Source organism: Erpetoichthys calabaricus, chromosome 8 (genome assembly GCF_900747795.2).
Source record: "Erpetoichthys calabaricus chromosome 8, fErpCal1.3, whole genome shotgun sequence".
Classification (NCBI taxonomy): Eukaryota; Metazoa; Chordata; class Cladistia; order Polypteriformes; family Polypteridae; genus Erpetoichthys; species Erpetoichthys calabaricus.
The window spans coordinates 165,238,124-165,257,988 of NC_041401.2; the positions used below are offsets into that span (position 1 = coordinate 165,238,124).

General features: G+C 36.6%; 1 protein-coding gene across 1 annotated transcript; it reads left to right on the plus strand.

Moving 5' to 3' along the window:
* Window positions 1-1,291: 1,291 nt before the first annotated feature.
* pink1 (PTEN induced kinase 1) lies at window positions 1,292-19,533 on the plus strand. The gene is made up of 8 exons (XM_028807720.2): window positions 1,292-1,775; window positions 4,402-4,683; window positions 8,177-8,280; window positions 11,157-11,339; window positions 13,134-13,297; window positions 13,644-13,771; window positions 14,919-15,146; window positions 18,862-19,533. The coding sequence occupies exons 1-8, from the start codon at window positions 1,431-1,433 to the stop codon at window positions 19,120-19,122; spliced, it is 1,695 nt and encodes a 564-aa protein (XP_028663553.1). The 5' UTR covers window positions 1,292-1,430; the 3' UTR covers window positions 19,123-19,533.
* The last annotated feature ends 332 nt before the right edge of the window (window positions 19,534-19,865 follow it).

Sequence of the window (19,865 nt, forward strand, 5' to 3'; positions counted from 1 at the left end):
AACGCCTCTCCTAAGGGGAAATACTGTGGGATCTGGGCATCCGTCAAAGCAGCAATCACAAGCCCGATTAGAAAGCGGGAAGCTGTGATTTGTCCTCTCCCTCCCATGTAACAATCGCAGCCCGTGTTGCAACGCACTATGTATGTATATGTATATATGTGTATGTGTGTGTATATGTATGTGTATATATATATATATATATATATATATATATATATATATATATATATATATATGTGGGAAAGCGAATAGTAGACGTGACGTAGTATCTGTGTACCAAATTTCAAGTCAATAGGTGAAACGGTTTGCGAGCTACAGCTCATTTAAAATCCTGGACAGACAAACGAATAGCCACGGTAGCGTTTTATAGAACAACATTTTAATGTTTAATAATTTATATTTATATGCAATGTGCTTCTTATATATTACTTCATATTCTCATATGATAATGATGTTAATGTTGTTTATATTGATTTCTATGTTATTGTAAGTGCTCTTTATTTGTGGAAAAATAAATTTGGCAATTAAACTTATTTTATACATACATTTTATTTTTTCTCTTGCACTCAGTGAGCGAATCCACTGGGTAATCAGCTATATATATATATATATATATATATATATATATATATATATATATATATATATATATATATATATATATGTATGTGTATATATATATATATGTGTGTATATATATATGTATATATATGTATATGTGTCTGCATGTGTGTGTGTATATATATATATATATATATATATATATATATATATATATATATATATATATATATATATATGTATGTGTGTATATATATGTTGATATATGTATATATATGTGGATGTGTATATGTATATATTTATGTATATACAGTATGTTTATGTATATATATGTTTACATAACCTCTTTAACACAGTACTTCTCCGCTGCGAAGCGCGGGTATTTTGCTAGTCAAAGATAAGGTTTACCCCAGTTTAACACGTCATCTGAAATTACTGTATAGGCACACAGCCTATCTTCCAGCTGTCAGAAAATCTAAAGAACACGTTTTATAAGTAGCTCTACAGAAAGATTGATAACCAAATAACGAATCACTCGAAAAAAGTATTCTTTTCCAGCCCCTGTTGCTATTTGATTGGTGAATTTTCTAGTTTCTAGATTAATCATTTATCCCCGCCCATCTTCTTTATGATTAACCAATCTCTGTGAAGAATTCTAGTTCGTTTGTGATTGGCTTCTCTTTGATTGGTGAATACTTCTATCTTCTAGATCAATCATCCGTCTCTGTCACAAAGCTCCCCCCATTTGTCATTTGTTTTTATTTGGAAGCGTGCGGTGCTGTTGCTTACTTTCGATAGGAACTGTTCTTGTTTGTTGTCGTGGTTGAGTTGGTGTGGTGGTAGTCGCGTTCTACCACATTCTTCTCACCATGTCACTGAAACATGTTATTGGTCGCGGCTTGGCGATCGGCCGCACGGCCTTGCACCGGGCCGTTTTTAACCCGGTGTTACGCACTGCTGCGCAACTGCGCAACCTTCGCCCAAGACAGGCCTCCTACTCGAATAGTTCGCTACTCCCGTCTCGATATCGTTACTTTAGGGTGTCGCTCAGTGGCCTGGCCGCACAGTTGCAGCGACATCTATTCCGTACAGCTAGCGGCACGGGTTCACCAAGGAACAGGGCTGTCTTCCTAGCTTTTGGGCTCGGGATGGGACTAATTGAGCAGCAGCTAGAGGAGGACAGGAACAGCAGTGCTGCCTGCAAGGAGATCCAGGTAAGTGAGTTGGACGGATGGGGACCTCAAACTACTTGGTGTGCCATTCTTTGGACACAGGGGGAATCCTATCCCAGATAGCTTAGTGCGCAATGAAGATACACACCCTGAACATGGCGCCAGCCCATCACAAATTAAACACACACCACTTTAGCGCTGCCAGTTCCCCCAACCTGCGAGTCACAGGGACAGGGTCATGGGAGGGAACCCGCACAGACACGAGGAGAACGTGCAAACTCCACGCGAGCACTGGGCTCGTTGCTGCGAGTGTTCATCCCGTACCAATTTGGGAGTACCCTGGGTTTCTTTTCATAATTCATATACTTGTGCAAAGAGATTCTTCGTAGTCAGGCCAAGCTACTAAAATAGTCACCGATTCGTCTGCATATGTGCACACGGAATAAATGTGTTTCCATTATAAACGGCGGTCTGAACAAACTATGTAATTCATAACACATACTTCTGTGACAAGACAAGCTATGATGAAGTAAGAAAAAAAAAAACACTACAGCTATCAAAACACTTAGTTGAAATCCCAGAACGCACATGAATGTTACCCCATGTGTACATTCTCAACTTTTCTGTTTAAAAAAATAAATAAAAATGCTTATTTTGCCACAATTTGCTAAATAAAGTGATACAGTACCCCCTTGGGATAAAGTTGTATTTGGCTTTTATTACAATAAGCAGATAACCAAACTTTATAAAAATTGTAATTTCAAAGCTTTAAATGTATTAATGTAAGTGAAATTTAGTTTTTATTATAACTTTATATTAAGAATAGTTCAATATATTTGGCTTGGGGTTATGATGTAAATATGTAGCAGTAGGATTGTAAAACAAAAAGGCAATTATATTTTGTAGTTCCTCAGCCCCAACCCTGCTTAAATGTCAATCTCCACCCATGTTTTTTTCTTTTCATTACATTTTGTAGTGCACGATGTAGAGATTTGTTTAATCAAGGTTTTACAGCAGTAGAATGGTTAACTTAACAGAAGGCAGTTCATGTGAATAAAACATATTGTGCATCATATTGGTGTTCACTCTTGTTATGTTAGGAGTGGGCAACATTCTCACAAAGATATTTGCAAAGGGTTTCTAATGACAGTGTGTCAGGGAAAAAGTTTGAATCAGTATAAACATGTAGGTACCAGTTGTGCCTGGGGACTGATGGGCACAACCCATACATCAGACACAAGCTTGAACACTGCCCAGTATAACTGTACTGCTTTCTTGGTGAATTATGATAAGTAATGCTGGTGTTACACTGCCTACCGTTTATGTCATTCAAGAGCGAGACTTGAAAGATAGTGTTCACATTGACCACAGAGTAATACTTTTATATACCTTTTTAAAATATATTTCTGTATATATGTATTCAGCTATTGTTCATAAATTTACGTGTGGTCTGTATGATTTGAGTATTTTAGCATGTGTATATATGTCTAGTGCTTTTGCATTGTTTCCCCCACTGTTGAAATCAGTGCTTTGTCCACCAAGTATTTTTGATCATTTGCTCAGTAACTCATAGCCCGCAGACACTAAATTTGTGAATTTCCTGTGACTGAGTTGTCTTTTTGGTTTGTGTCTATTTACATTTGTCCAGTGTTCCTTTGCATCAAATGGTTTCCATCAGTACCATTTCACCTTCCATTATTATACAAATGATGCAATGCGAATCTTGGAATTAGTGAGAAGACTCAAACAATCTTGTAACTAATCCTGCACTGTGTTTCACTGTGTAAATCTCACAGGGGGCTCTGATGTGAGCCAACATTTCCCCCCCAAATCAAATACTTTCCTTCAACTCAGTTGCTTTTCATATTGTAATTTCTAATGCAAAGCAAGTAACAGTGTTCTGACTTCCTACTTACTATAACAAGTTAGAATATATGATATATATGAAATTTGATTTATATATTTGTATTCCTTTTTTGTGGACATGACTTATGTGTTTATTGTGAATGTAGTAGGGGCATAAAACAAATTCCCAACTTCTCCAGTCCTTCTAAATACAAGCAATAGCACCACACTACTATCCATCCATCCATCCATTTTCCAACCCGCTATATTCCTAACTACAGGGTCACGGGGGTCTGCTGGAGCCAATCCCAGCCAACACAGGGCACAAGGCAGGAACCAATCCCGGGCAGGGTGCCAACCCACCGCAGGACACACACAAACACACCCACACACCAAACACACACTAGGGCCAATTTTAGAATCGCCAATCCACCTAACCTGCATGTCTTTGGACTGTGGGAGGAAACCGGAGCACCCGGAGGAAACCCACGCAGACATGGGGAGAACATGCAAACTCCACGCAGGGAGGACCCGGGAAGCGAACCCAGGTCCCCAGATCTCCCAACTGCGAGGCAGCAGCGCTACCCACTGCGCCACCGTGTCGCCCACCACACTACTATATATGTTATATATAATTTTAATTTGAACGGACCCCATGTAACTTTTACACATTTTACGAATATTCTTGCTTTAAAGTAGTCTTTATTAAATAAGCATGAAAATTATTAAATATATTTTGTTTTTTTAACATTTCAATGCATACAGTATAAACATAACAATGTGTTAAAAAATCCTGATAACTGTTTTAGATTTTTTTTTCCAGGCACTTTTCCATAAAAAAATGAAGAAATATGAAAATCCATTCAAGTCTTTTTCTGCGGGTTACAAGTTGGAAGATTACCTTATTGGTCAAGAGATTGGGAAGGGCTGCAATGCAGCAGTATATGAAGCAGCCCCTGCGAACAAAGACTACACATTTGCTAACATATACTCCTCAGAAAAACAAAACACTAGTGCAGAAAAAAGTGAAAAGGACTTGGTACCAGTGAAGTTCTCTTCTGGTTCAATTTTTCCTTTAGCTGTGAAGATGATGTGGAACATTGGGGTAAGTGCATCTTAACTATAACACTTTCAGCAACAGTGGCCATGTATTCCACTTAGAAGACAGTGCAATATGTCAATCTGCAAACTTACAAACCAACCAGTAATGACATTTAAATAACATTTTATATTTCAGTAAAACAAATATATAAATTATCCCCAAAATGCCCATTATAGAGTTATGCATTTGACTCGTAATAAGTTAAATTTAAACTTGTATGCTGATATCCTTTTGAAGCAGGGCAGCATTTTATTTTAGGTTACTCATCAGGAAAGTACAGGTAATTTTATTTAAATACTGTAATACATACTTTGTGAATATTCACTAACTTCCTACAGCATAAAGTCACAAGTAGACTGCAGAGTTTCCCGTGTACCTATACAAAGTACAGCGACGGCAAAAGTGCATTTTGCCCCCAATCTAGAACCCCCGTCATCATCTTGAGTTCACCTCTGTTATAGGGCGTCTTTATGTGAAAATAGCAGGTTCAGATACGGGGGGGTCGGGGGGGGTTGGGGCTTTATGTGTTAGCGTGAACGCAACTGAGAGAATAAAACTGAATAAAAAAAAACAAAAAAATAACAAAGCTAACCTTTACAAGTATCATAAATTTACACCTTCTGTTACAGACTCAGCTCAAATGTATGTTTTTATTCTAAAAAGTAAGAATAAGAGCAGCTCACTTCTCAAAATGTAGTCGTCCAGGATCAAACCCGTGAAGTTTTGGTTACCAATCCAATATTTGATACCGTTGTGTTACTGAAGCGGTCGTATCAAAGAGGTGTCAATGTCGCACCCTAACATGGGTTCTTTTTCTGCAGTTATATTCTTGAATAGAAGCACACTTGTTCTGTTATATTTTATACCCTTTGTGAAAAGTGTTTATTTGATGTTTGGACTTCAGGCTTCACACATTATACACTTCATGTCTACATTTTGTCAATTATTACTAAAACATGAAAAACGTTTCTGTTTTAACGATGTGTTTACATAGATTGTTGTAGACACGGAACACACGTGAAATGCATGTGTTCCAAATAACGATATAGTATTTATAAAATTTGTCATTTTGCTTGACTTCTCATTCTATACAACTCTATGTAAGCAACTAACATGCAGGCAAACAGACTTGAGCTGAGAAAACTGTGCGGCGGTGTGGGGATGTGATAGTAGGCTGCTTCCTGCTTATCGACACATTTACAGGACAAAAGACGCTGATGGAGAGGTGGGATGGATTTACAAGTTTTTCCATAGGCTTTGGTAATTCTAGTGTTAAGACGATTTTCAAGCAATTTTTAGTCAATCAATCCTCAGTCTGAAAGATCATCTATGAATGGACAAAATTTTAATGCTTTTGAATTCTAGTTGGGTCAAAGCATCCCACCATGTTCAGCTCAAGAGTTGACAAAAAGATGATCTGTGAAGTTTTCTATAAACATGCCACTATTAATTTTAAATTGCATGAGTTGACCTTCTGAAATAGAGCGCACAACACTGTCTCACATGTAAGACTATGAAGAAAGATGCCTCTGGTCTTAAAAAAGAATATGGATGGACAACTGAAGTTTACCAGGCAACACCTAGGTAAAGCACAGTGTGCTCTGGGTGGCAATTGTTTGGACATAGTGGTGAACATCATGTATAGTTAAAACCAAAAACTGCCTTTGACCCAAAGAAACTCATACCATCATTAAAGCATGTTGATGGAAAAATTATGGTGTCAGGGGTGCTTTGATGTCTTGGAGCCTGGCCAGCTGGCTATCACAGAATCAACCATGAACATCACATTGTTCTTGAGGAGAATGTGAGTCTCTCTGTCAAAAAGCGAAAGGTGAAAGGTAAATGGGCTGTACAACAAAAGAATCATCCAAAGTACTCAAACATGTCCATAAAACATGTCTCAAAAAGGAAAAGTAGAGGGGCTAATAATGGCAAAGCCCAGATCTTTGCTTCATAGATATGCTGTCAGCTATTTGAAGTGGAAAGTACATGGAGGAAAGCCCATTAACATTGCGCAGTTAAAAGAATTCTGTAACAAGGAGTGGGGAAATGTTTCTACAGCTTGGTGGTGGAGATTGGTAGATAATTGATAACAATACATTTTATTTAATTACAAGAAATGCTTTGAAGAAGTTATTTTTGCCGAAGGGAGCAACTCCAGTTTCTGAAGCTAGGAATATACAGGGTGGTCCAGATCTAATTATGCAACCCCGCCATTTTGGAATGCAGGCCAGGTGCTGCCATCTATCGGCAACAAAAAGAATTTTAAGTGAAATCTCTATGTGCAGGGCAGGTGCTGTGAATTCTGTATGCAATAAACTTAAGTTATAGCGTAATGAAAATTGCATAATTAGATCGGGACCACCCTATACTATTTCTTTCAAAAGCAAACAATTGCATTTCTGACTTTATTGTTAAATAAAAAATTGAAAGAATACTATCTTAAATTAGATCATCTTTATCTGTCAGCATTGTTGAAATGAAGATCAAATATCCATATGAACAAATACATCGAAGGATATGTACCTTTTTAAGGAGTGTGCTGTGCTTGTTTCGTAATAGAACTATAATATTCCCAAACATACTTCAGCCAAATTAAGGAAATTTAGGTGGCAGAGTTAGTCAATCCTGGCAGCATTGGGTGCAAAGGAAAAATTTGCCCTTGCCTGGTATTTTTGACGAACTTCATAATAAATTTCATCTTTAGAATGAAATTATTTCTTTGTTTACAGGTTGTGTGTTTGTGACATCATATATTTATTGTCATACATATACTGTAAGGGGAAGACTGTCATGACAAGCGTTTATTGATATTTGTGAAACCATCCATTGTGTTAAAGAACTATTATGCATTTGTTATTTTTTTAAATACTTTTCAGTCTGAAAGCATGTATACATATTGGTATCTACTGAAACCATAAGAGTTTTTAATTCATTTTTTTTTTTTGCCCACACCTAGTTGAGAAGTGTTTTCCCATGCAATGGATGTACTCTCTGACAGGCAGATTTGAAGATGAAAAAGGAAAACTGCACAGACTGGGCATGCAATGCTGTTTTTTTTTTTTGTTAAAAGTACAGAATTATTAAAATGGCAACTCTTTCGATTTGAAGATCAAATTTACTGTTTCTGTGTGAAATCAATCTTTCAGCCCTACTCTCAACTTTTGAGCAGCCCACACTGGTACTTGATTGGTTTTGTGACAGTGAAATAAATGTGCTAGAACAGAATCCGAATACATTAATAATGTGGTTAAGTTATTACTTAGCAAGTAGTCCTCTTAGGAACCTGTCCTTGTGACCTAAAATACTGGTGGGGTTTACATTTTGCCAGCCATGAAAAAGAAAGACTGAGTGTAGCAACTATGTCTTTATTGTTAAAACAAATAGAATGGATCCTGTCAAACGTAACTTACAGCTCACAGCTAGTAAGCTGAGTGAACTGTCTCAACTAAAACAATAAATGAAATTCAGTTTTTGTTGTTTTGCGGCACTGCAGGAAGACTCATCCTGTGAATCCATTCTGAAAATGATGGGAAAGGAATTGGTTCCTGCAAGCCCACATGCCATGAGTGCTGACAAAAGGACAGTTACTCTTAAAGGGTGAGTATGAGAGGCCTGAACATTATGATGGCAGCTGTTAATACAATGAATGAATGAATGAATTACATCATTTAATTAAATTAATTAGCTAAATCAGTATGTTTTCATACAATGGTCTTATCTTTTCCCAAAAAGGTAACTTTTTTGGTACTGGTTCTTTAGTAGTGTTAAAGGTATGGGAAAAAAAGACCTCTTACAAGAGTCTTTATTTCAGAATTATAATATATCTGATTAATAGTTCTTTAAAATCTAAATTACCATTAAAAAGAGATAATAGTCAAAGTTGAGAGATTTTTCGAACAATAAGTAGACATTATACCCTGACTACCTTATTATAAGATGCTACGGCACAAAGGTAGCATGGTCCTGTATTATTTGTTCCTATAAGAAGTGCAGAGTTAAAAGAAAAAAAAAGGTTTTATTTGTATAGTATTCTGATTTGTGTACAAAATATAATAGATTCTTCTCAAGACTCAAATGCCTACTTTTCTGAAATTTGCTGAATTAAATGCAAAAGTATAAAAGTTCTAGACCACTGTTAAGTGATAAGCTATGGTTTGTTAATTCTGCAAAATTATTGAGTTGGGAGCTTATAGGTTAAATCATCTCTCCATTTTTTTAACCTGTGAAAGCCAATAACTCAAAAGTATAGATGGAACATAAGTGGGGCAACAGTCCATCACAGTGCATACTCACTCACAACTGCTCAAGTTATCATTAAACATGCATGTCTTTTAAAAATGGGGGGAAAAACACAGTGCCCAAATTGAGCAGAGAGTGCAGACATTGAGCAAACCTGAAAACTTAACACAAGCAGTTCCCAGACCAAGTTTGTTGAGATTTGAGGCTACAGCATTAACCTCTGCACTATCGTGCTGCCACTCTGAAACTGTGAGCATCAGGTTACTTTTAAGGATGCTCATATCGATTGGCTGCCAATCTAAATCGGCAGATTTTCACTAAAAAAGGCGCAATCAGTAAATTGGCCGATCACAAAAGCCAATCTTTTCAGTCCCTGCTTTCCCAAGCTTTACAGTAATTTAGTTGCAGTCCTCCTATATGCAAGGTATTATGGTAGTAGTGCCAGCACGTCCTGTGCAATTTGATAAACGGCAAGAAAAGCTACTTGTGTTCAGACTTTATTTTGTTCTTTAATTAAAACAGACACTGTTTCAGTTTGGACAGAGAGCTTGTTTAAGTGCAAATGGAAAAAGAAAACATAAAGACAAATTTGAAATTGCTGCTTGGTAAAAGATAAGCATGTTAACGTAACAGTAAAATGAATCTTGTAAATCTGTTAAGCATGTTAGTCTTGTCTTCTTGATAAACAACTTATGAACATTTGATCCATTTGTAGCTTTTTAAAGATTTGTAGTGTTTATTTGCTGCTGTGTGTCATACAGCAGAAGTTTTGGTAAGAAACATCCATCCCTCCATCCATTTTCCAACCCGATGAATCTGAACACAGGGTCACGGGGGTCTGCTGGAGCCAATCCCAGCCAACACAGGGCACAAGGCAGGAACCAATCCCGGGCAGGGTGCCAACCCACCGCAGGACACACACAAACACACACTAGGGCCAATTTAGAATCGCCAATCCACCTAATCTGCATGTCTTTGGACTGTGGGAGGAAACCGGAGCGCCTGGAGGAAACCCACGCAGACACGGGGAGAACATGCAGACTCCACGCAGGGAGGACCCGGGAATCGAACCCAGGTCCCCAGGTGTCCCAACTGCGAGGCAGCAGCGCTACCCACTGCTACCCAAGTACTACATAATTATAATGGTAATGCATGTTCATAATTACACCTAAAGAGCTAAAAAATGTCTAGCTGATAACTTGAAGATAAAAAACACACACACCTGTATAAATGTATATTTTAACTGCAGAGAAGCTGTAGTGCAATTAATGATTATAAAATGATTAAAACCTATAAGTACATGTATATTTACATTTAAGCAGTGTTTAATTGGCAATATCAATTAATTGATTGTGTGAGAATATACAAATATGTATGTATGTAAAAAAAAAATTTTTTGTTGTTGTTGGAGAAATGTAGAAATGGTGAAAATATATTTATATATTTTTAAATTAAGCCTTGTTTCAGATAGATACATTACTGAAAAAAAACAATATAATAGCTTGTAATTATGGTAAGCATTTTCTTTTCTTTTATGCCATATGTATTATTGATACATCTTTTATTAGTTAAAATAAGTATTTTTTTAAAGAAATTTTATTTATTTTGTTTTTATGGTCACTGAACATTAAGTCTACAGAATTTTATTTTGTTAGTGAAAAATGATATAAAAAATGCCAGAAGTAACATATAAATATAGAACATAAGGCTTTAATGCATGTGGTTTTGCAGGAGCAGAGTATGAAATATTTTTTAAAGGGATAAATAAAGAAAAAAATGGAATCAGCTGAACAAGTAACATAAAATCAGTGATCGTTATCGGCTTTAAAAAAAAAAACTTGATTAGAGCATTCCTAGTTACTTTCATCCATATATTAGTTTTAAATATGTAGTCTATTGTAAAGCACTTTCTTTTAATAAATGATAATGGTTTTTGGTGGGTGATTCTTTAGTTCAGCTGTTAAGATTAAATCACGTGTTGCCTTTGCTTTCTGAGATCGTTTTTCATATCGTCACACACTTATTTAACAGCAGACTAACAGTTTATATAGTTTAGGATGACTCACACTATCACATAATCAAGAAAAGTAAATGTTTTTCTTGCCTTTTTGCTATCATCAAACGGAAGAAATTAGGAATGATAGACAATACACCACATTATTATGTTTTTGTTTACTTATTATTATCAGATTGCCCTTAAATCTTCATGCTATAATTGATACTTCCCATTACAGGCACTTTGGCTACAAGACAAAAAAACTGGAACCTCATCCAAATGTAATAAAGATTTTCCGAGCCTTTACAGCAGATGTACCCCTTTTGCCTGATGCTTGGGAGAGTTATCCTGACATGCTTCCCACAAGATTGAATCCTACAGGCATCGGCCATAACCGCACTCTCTTCTTGGTAATGAAGAAGTAAGTAGGATCAGAGTACTCTAGTACTTGTCTGTTCATTTTGTAGCTATTTTTTTTATAATGGCTAATGACACTCTAAAGGACTTTTACTTTGTAATGCCTCCTGATGGGAACTGAGTGGGGAGAGGAACATTTAAGTATAATGTTTGTTTCAAAACAAACAAACAAAAAAACTATGAATTGTGAAAACTGGGTTAAACATTACACTCTGGAGCAAATAATGCACTTCTCAAGGTTGTATGTCCATTTCAGTAGTTCAAAGTAAGGAAATGTAATATTTTTGCTTATTAGCCATGTAGGTTTATGCCAGATTAATCTGAGCCTTAATTATCAATAAACTAAGAAAACCATACACCTCAGAATATAGTGGCCATGTTCAAAGTGCATTCTTGTATTTGATGAAAGGCAGCAGAGAGCACAGGTTTAAACTTTGACTGGTATGTGTTCTAAAAAAAACTTAGTCCTGGGGTGTCCAACCACTGGGCTAGTGAGATTGGTTTGTAAAATTGTGTGCATAAGAAAATAAATGTAGCTTCCTGAGGAAAGTATTTGTATGACAGACATATTGCTGGAAAGTTTAAAAAATATGTCCAAGCGAGTTTTGAAAAAAGGGTAGTGCCAGAGCGCATCTACAAAAAGAAAAAATTGCTTATTTTTATATTGAATAAATGAAAAGATGACGGCCACATAAGCAAAATATTGTGTTTCCAACTTCTTTTATCTAATGTGGAAATAACATATTTTTAATACTTGATGCATTAACCTTGATATTCCAAAAAGTTTTATATTCATCAGATTTGGGTTGATGCAAGAAAGCAGTTGAAACTTGGAGAGAATATGAAATATCACGTTTTGTCTAAATATGCAGTTCTAATTTTAGTTTATTTTACTGTCTGTTACAAGTAGTGGTGCTCAATGGCTATTTTGACAGCTAATGTTAAATATTTTGTTGGCAGTATGGGTGAGTAATTGTAGGAGTTTTCTTTAATAAGAACTAAAGAGTGGTGCTAGATTTCTAGCAATTGAAATATGACAAGATAAAAAAATATATTAAGGCAGTGTTTAAAATTTGCTTTGATTGTTTAAGTGAAGAATTACTGTTTACTAACTAAAGCTTCTGAAAGTTGGTTAACAGTAGAACATATAAATCGGGTCTGAATTTAATTTTTTGTGGAGCAGACATTGTCCTGTACTGAAGGTTTTCTGTTAGTAAGATTTACATTAAGGTTATTCATGCTCACAATTAACCTAAATATGAGTTTTACTTAAGTTGTCAAGAAATGTGCAGACTATTCATTCCTCTTTCACATTACAATATAGTATCACAATATGGTAAGTAAGCACAACCATACAAATCAGGTAATTTTCCAAACTACAGTAATCCTAATTTGATTGTTTGCCTAATTCTTGGAAGTTGTCCAGTTATGTGATTTCTTTATTATAGTCAGCAGTATCTTTAAAGTAAGTATACTCGATGGATGTGTTGGAGTGATCCATCAATTCATTGCATCTGCTTGAGTTCTAGTTACAGTATTGAACCTGTGGCCCCATTTACTATCCATTAAATTGAAGTGGCTTTGCAGTTTCTGCTTGGCAGTTTGGTGTCTTGTAAAAGGTGCTTAATTCATAACTTCATAATGCAGAATAATGATGGAAAACCACTGAAACAACCACACATAAATAAAAACTAGGGTTAAAATCATCTGTGTTTGCAAGAATTCAAAGTACTTACTATTTAGACTCAAAGTGCCTTGCACTGCTTCCTAACAAAAATTTTTTTTTTTTTTTTTACAGATATCCTCGTACTTTACGACAGTATTTGGATGAAACTATTCCTCCACATAGGGAAGGTGTTCAGATGATTCTGCAGCTTCTGGAAGGAGTGGATCATCTTTACAAACAAGGGATTGCTCACCGGGACCTGAAGTCCAATAATATCTTAATGGAATATGATTCAGGTTGGCAGGCTTAAAACGTATGGTGGATATGATATTGTGACAAAAATGTGCAACGTCCCCAAACTCAAGTCACATCTAGATTCTAACCTAGGTCCTCACAGTAGAAATCCACATGCAGTTTAAGAGAAGGAGCAAAAGGAATCGAATGTTTTTCCTGTGGATTGGTGAATTCAACACTGCACCTCACAGTATAACTGATTTACTTAAGATCATCACTACTAATCATGTTTATAGTTTACATATTCATAGGCCTTATAGCTAATGGCAGTGTTTTTATTGTGATTTAGCAAGTGAACAGCTTGGTTAATATGTTGTAAAACAGATTTTGTTTGCCTTTATTTTTCAGTTGGCTCCATTCGTTTGGTAATCACTGATTTTGGTTGCTGTCTGGCTGAGAGTTACTGGGGTTTAAAGCTGCCATTTAACAGTACCTGTGTTGACCGTGGTGGTAACATGTCCCTCATGGCTCCTGAAGTAAGTAAAATGGTCAAACTAATTCATACATCTTACTGTATTTAACTTGAAATTTTGCTTTGAATTGTGCCTCGGAAGCTTGCATATCGTAATCTTTTTAGTTGGCCAATAAAAGGTGTCATTTTGCTTGACTTCTCGCTACATTCATAATGGCTAACACGGTACAACAGCCTTATTCTTCCAGTTCATATTCTGTAATATCCTGACTATGTGATTTCAAAGGTTGCATGTGGTAGGTCAGATGTGTTTGTATAGTTTAACTTTAGTTTTTATTATTTTCCTTAGTATTTTGGACAACCTTCAAGGTTCATCTTCAGTAAATAGGTCCCATCTCAAAAGACATCCTTTTCAGAGAATATATTACATACTGCTGGCTAGTATGCTTTCATTAGATTGTGTAAGGTACTTCAGAAAGTAATAAACAACAAGTGCACACATCGCTTTTAGTACCCCTGCTTTACAACCCAACTTCGTTAGACTCGCACATACAAATCCAATTTCCATTATAGGGTATTCACAGGTTTGCATTATTTTGAAATTTAGGTGCCACTCAGCTGAATTTTACAGGAGATGCACAATGTGCTGCTCAATTACATCTCGAAGGACTCTAAAATGGCTCCACCCATAGTTGGTTCCTACCTTCCTACCCTTCTCTTGAAGAGTGTATCACTTGCCATATTTTTTAATCATTATTATTCAGGTTTAAAAGATAATGCTGTAAAAAAGTCTGCTTTACATGTAAGGGCTTTGATTGTCACCACAGAAAACGAAGAATTAACTTCTTTTGCACTAGTTGTAGACACTGCATATGGCCTATTGTTACTAAGCCTATTAATGCTCACCATTTACCATGAGGATACAACACCTGTAGTTCCATGGGAACAAGAAGTGATCAAAACTAAATTGTAAAGCTGTGATCTGCACTTGTGCCTCACCCTATAATTGGTCTTAAAATTCTTAACATTACTGTATGATTCATTTGGGATATAACTGATAGTTAAGTAAAGGTTGTAAACTCTGTATTATATATCAATGCAAGTCATCAATCTGTCACTGAAGGTATTAACTAAACCCTCTGTCCATTTTAATTCAGCTGAGTGGGTTTCCTCTGCATATTTAATTGTACTTCATGTCTTTAAATACACAGGTTGTATCAGCAGTTCCTGGACCATGTACCTTTATTGATTATTCAAAAGCAGATGTATGGGCTGTAGGTGCCATTGCTTATGAAATATTTGGACGGCCAAATCCATTTTACAAAACAGGCTTGGAAAGTCGGACCTACCATGAGAGAGAACTACCTGCACTGCCTCAACAGATGCCTCCTGCAGTGCAGCTTCTTGTGAAGCTGCTGTTGCGCAGGGACCCACATAAGGTATGCAAAGTGTTTTTGAAGTTTGTATGCTTGCTAGTGCCTTATGATGGAGTGGCATCCAGTTCAGAGTACACAAAGCTGCTGGAATAGGCTTCTTCTGACCTTGGTCTAAATTAAGTTTGTTCAGGAAGTGGATGCAACCAGTAATTGATGTCATTGATAACAAAATTTGTTGGAAACTAACTATTATCAGTTATTTGCTATGTTATGGGGGAAGGAAAGAGAACACAATTGGTGAACGCTATCTCTCTGTATTATTAAAAAAAAAAAAAAAAAAAAAAAAAGTCCTGGGAGGGAGACTAGGGAGATGAGACGTGATCTTCTCTGAAGACAATTTGACGTCCCACGAGAGACATTTGAACGTCACGTGAAGACAATTTGACGTCCCGCTTTAGACACTTTAACGTCCCACGAGACAAGGCAGTGAGACAACATTTAAAACCAGTTCACGGACATCTAACCAAGCAGTTGTTGGAATGCATTTGGCAGACAAACATCATGTGCTCCCAGCTCTTAAAACAACGACAAGCAGAACATGCAGCTTGCCAGCAGCAGGAAGCCAGCAGATGATCCGACCGCTTCTCCTTAGCATGCTTTCAGCCACCACCCCCAAATCCCCTTTCACAACGCGAGTGGCAGAGATGTGAAGTGGCAAAAGGACAGCTGCTGTACAGGCTTTGAAATGATCGACGCAAAGCGCGACAAGCAGAAAACGCAGCTCGCCAGCAGCAACAAGCCAGCAGATGATCCAACTAACTCCTTAGCATGCGTTCAGCCCCCCCCTTCACAACGCGAGCGGCAGAGACACGAATTGGCAAAAGGACAGCTGCTGTACAGGATTTTAAATGATCGATGTGCAGCGTGACAAAAAGAACATGAAGCTCGCCAGCAGCAGAAAGACAGCAGATGATCCGACAGCATCTCCTTAGCGTGCGTTCAGCTGCCCCCTTTCACAACACGAGCAGCGTTACACGTCCTGCGAGAAAGATTTAACCATGCCCAGGGTGTGAAATAAAGGATAAGTATTGTTTTTATAAAAGTTTTAAAGTAAAAGTGAAAATAATGCATGTGTATCAATTCCAATAAAATAATCTCTTTAAATTGTATATCCAGTAAACCAAACCTGGGGGTGGGCGAGCGAAGGGAGCAGGAGGCAGAGCCCCTAGTATTCTGTACAAATGTTGGTGAGTTTTACTCTATATTTACATGAAACTTTCATATTGTAGGTATTTATAACATTGTATGTAAATGCCCCTTGTTTCTCTAGAGAGAGCACATTTTTGCTTTGTCAAAATATTAGAGCCAATGAAAAACAGACTCGGCGCTCTTGTGAGCAAAAGAACAAGTAAGAAAGAGGTAGGGAGTTCCTGAAATCTAAACAGAATTTACAGAATGCCTTTTACAGGCTGTCAAAATGCACAGCTTCTGGTAACTTTGTGAATTTAGAAACTGCTGAAAACTGGTCACAGAGTTGTGTAAATTGTTGTCCAATACAATTCCTACAGTAGTCCTGTAATCTGGCATCCTCAAAACAGCAAGGTCCAGAAACTGCAGTCATTAAGTTTTATATCCTGTAATGTGCAGCCAACCCTACAAACTTCACATCATAGACCAAGATTAACAGGCAGATTTTGGAATATGATGCAAAGACAGAATTTAAATAGGATGTAGGATCCAAAGAACTCAAAAGTGTGGAGACATATCCGTTTCTTCACATCTTGTGAGAAATCTGTGTCCTGCAACATCTGCAAAAGTGAGCTCAGTTGGTATAGGAACACCTAAAACGTAAATGGTTCAGAATTCTGGTGATTCCTCTCTCATACACAGGGATTAAAAGTATGCAAAACTTGAAAGTGTTAGGCTAGACTTTACAGTTAGTAACTGTGCTTGTTGCTGTGTGCTTTGTTTGACAGAAGTAATTTTAGTGCATATTTGTACAGTAGTTATGACGGAGAGCATTTTGTATCGACTATAACTTTTTCATTTTTGAATAAAATTGTTATTTTGCACAAATATTGTATTAAAAAAAACCAATTGACTTATATATATCTCTCTATATATAAAAGAAAATCCTGGAATGGAAAGCAAATGCAAAGCTACGATACGTGATAATCTCATAAGATATTTTAAAGATCCGCGAGACCAAAGACACGCCCTACTTACAAATAGGACAATAGGCAGCAAAACATTCAGTCTTGTGAAGGATTTGATCCAGGACTCTCAGCGCATATAAAGCGTATAAGGACAGTACGTTATAAATTAAATGTCGACATCTAAACGAAGAAGAGAGCAGCATGGAGAAAAGAGACTCAAATGCGTTGGACAGAAAAAAGAGCAAAAAAGAATAATCGAGGTGCAAATTCAGAAAATAAGGAAAGTAATTATCAGCCCGGAACAAGTGGAATTGGAAAAAAAAGCACGTCCAGTCCGGGTCAGAATTAAAAGACAATGAGTAAAAGAAAGTAGAACTTCATAAAGACGTTTACAAACGTTGACGCTAAACATATGCAGAGCAGGTTAGAGACTATGAAACCAGGGAAATTAGAAAGGCTCAAAAAAAAAAAAACGGCGCTATACACATGTGGAGAAAGTTAAAGGATATGAAAGTAGGAAAATTACAAAATATAAAAAAAGAAAGTAAAGATCGTAGTAGCGCAAACAAACTGCCTCATTTAACTATGCACCAGTCTAACTTTGGTTTTGCACAATAATTACTACACTATTGCTTCTTAACACTCAATTCTACTTTATTCACATAATTGTACTTATTTATTATGTTCTACTATACTGTAATCTTTCAATCTATGACTTTTTGTTAATCTAACTGATATTCTTCTAACTTTGCACAGTTTTTAGTAAGCGGATCAGGATGCATTTCACTGCGTGTTGTCCTGTATAACTCTGCATGTGACAAATAAAGAATCTTGAGAATTTCAAAAACGGAGTTTACCGCACATGTATTTATTGGTTACTTTGTTCATGTATATATATTTATCTGTCTGCTTATTTAAAAAGCTACATTTACCCCAGGAGTCAAAAACCTAGAGAAAAGCTGGGGTATCACCTTGGTAGCCTCATGTACTTTTGGAACTGTGAGAGGAAAATAGCACGACTTCACAGACTGGAGTCCAATGCAGAACTCTACTTACTTTTTTACTTTGTAAAAAAAAATAACTGCTGATGATGTAGATCGTTTTGTCTGTGCTGAAATTCCAAACATAGAAACCTATCCTGACCTCATTAAAAAGATTCAGCATATTGGGACTCACAAGATTACAAATATTGTTTTTACAGAAGTTCTGAAATAAAAGTGAAACTAATGAAATAGCAACAATTCAAAGAAAAAAAATCTTAAAAGTGTGTATCCGGAAAACCAAACACGGGGGTTGGCGAGCGAAGCGAGCAGGGGGCAAAGCCCCCTAGTAATGTAAATAAATAACCAGCCAACTATTCTGTTTAACAAAATAGTTGTTAGTTGTGCTTTCTAGATGTACTGTTTGATGGTATGCTATATTGACTGGCTTCTTAAGTGCATTGACATCTCACTGGGGAAAGAGAAGAGCTTTGTTAATTCATGAGTCTCTGATCATTTTGGAGTCCTTAATACACTGTTGTATTTGTTAGCTCTTACTTCTTTAAGCATTCATTTAATTGCAGACCCCATCATAATGAAGAGTGCCATGTTGTCTAAATATTTGCTGTTTTTCTGTTTTAGAGACCAAGTGCCAGAACTGCTGCCAATATGCTTCATATTTACTACTGGAATGAAAAGCGATCCTTTCTCAATCCAGCCATCATGAACAAGACTGTTGACTGGCTTCTGTGTCAGTGTGCCACTGCCATACTCCAGAGTAGAGGCTACAGAGGAAACACCGTAGAAGTGGAACTACTGAGTTGCTTTCTTTCAAATATCGACATGGCAGAATTCCAAACAGGGATAGCTTATTTAGAGTTCTGTGGACAAAAAATAAAATGAACTCCTTTAAATAAATGTGTGGCCTGTAGGCTGAATAGGCACTTTAACGTGTTTTACTGTTGCTTGTAAGAAACCAGGTTTCTTTTTTTTGTTGGTATTATTTTTCTAAACCAACTTTTACAACACTAAAGTTGAAGGTGTCAAAGGAATTTGAGAGATTCTAGCAGAAAATGCTCTTCCTTGGTTTCACTTTACAAATTAATTTTATTGAAATTGGAGAAAATGGCACTTTTTTTTAGCGAAGTCGTATTTTGGAAAAACTCATTTTAGTCAAGAAAAGTTTTTTTTTTCTTGTTGACAACACTTTGCTTACATAGAGTATATTTTACTAAAATGTAAATTTTATCCTAAGGAAATATTTTGCTGTTTTATGTTTTGTTATAAACATTAAAAGAGGACTGGTATGTAGAAGCTGTATTCTTCTTGATGTTGACTGTCTTCTACACATTTTTTTTAAAATTAGTTTTAACACTTTGTGGAAGTTGACCCAGCGATTCACTTGCACCCTCCCCAGGGGCTACTTTGTGTATCAGGCTGCTAGGAGACTGGCTTCAAACCTTCACATCTCGGACTTGAATTAAGTAGGCTTGAAAATGTTAAGTTGTTTGTGCAAGCTCAGAAAGAAATGTTGTTCAACGCCGAAACCCGTAAATGCGATTCAGTCAGTTATAGCATCGTGCGTACAGTACTGTTGAAAAGCAAGTTACATAGAAGGAAAGGTAAGTAATAAAATGGGCTTCGTT

Coding starts and splice junctions, on each gene's coding strand:
- pink1 (XM_028807720.2), top strand. CDS start 1,431: ATGTCACTGAAACATGTTATTGGTCGCGGCTTGGCGATCGGCCGCACG. Junction 4,684..8,176: donor AGATGATGTGGAACATTGGG/GTAAGTGCATCT, acceptor GCGGCACTGCAG/GAAGACTCATCCTGTGAATC. Junction 13,298..13,643: donor CTTAATGGAATATGATTCAG/GTTGGCAGGCTT, acceptor TTTATTTTTCAG/TTGGCTCCATTCGTTTGGTA.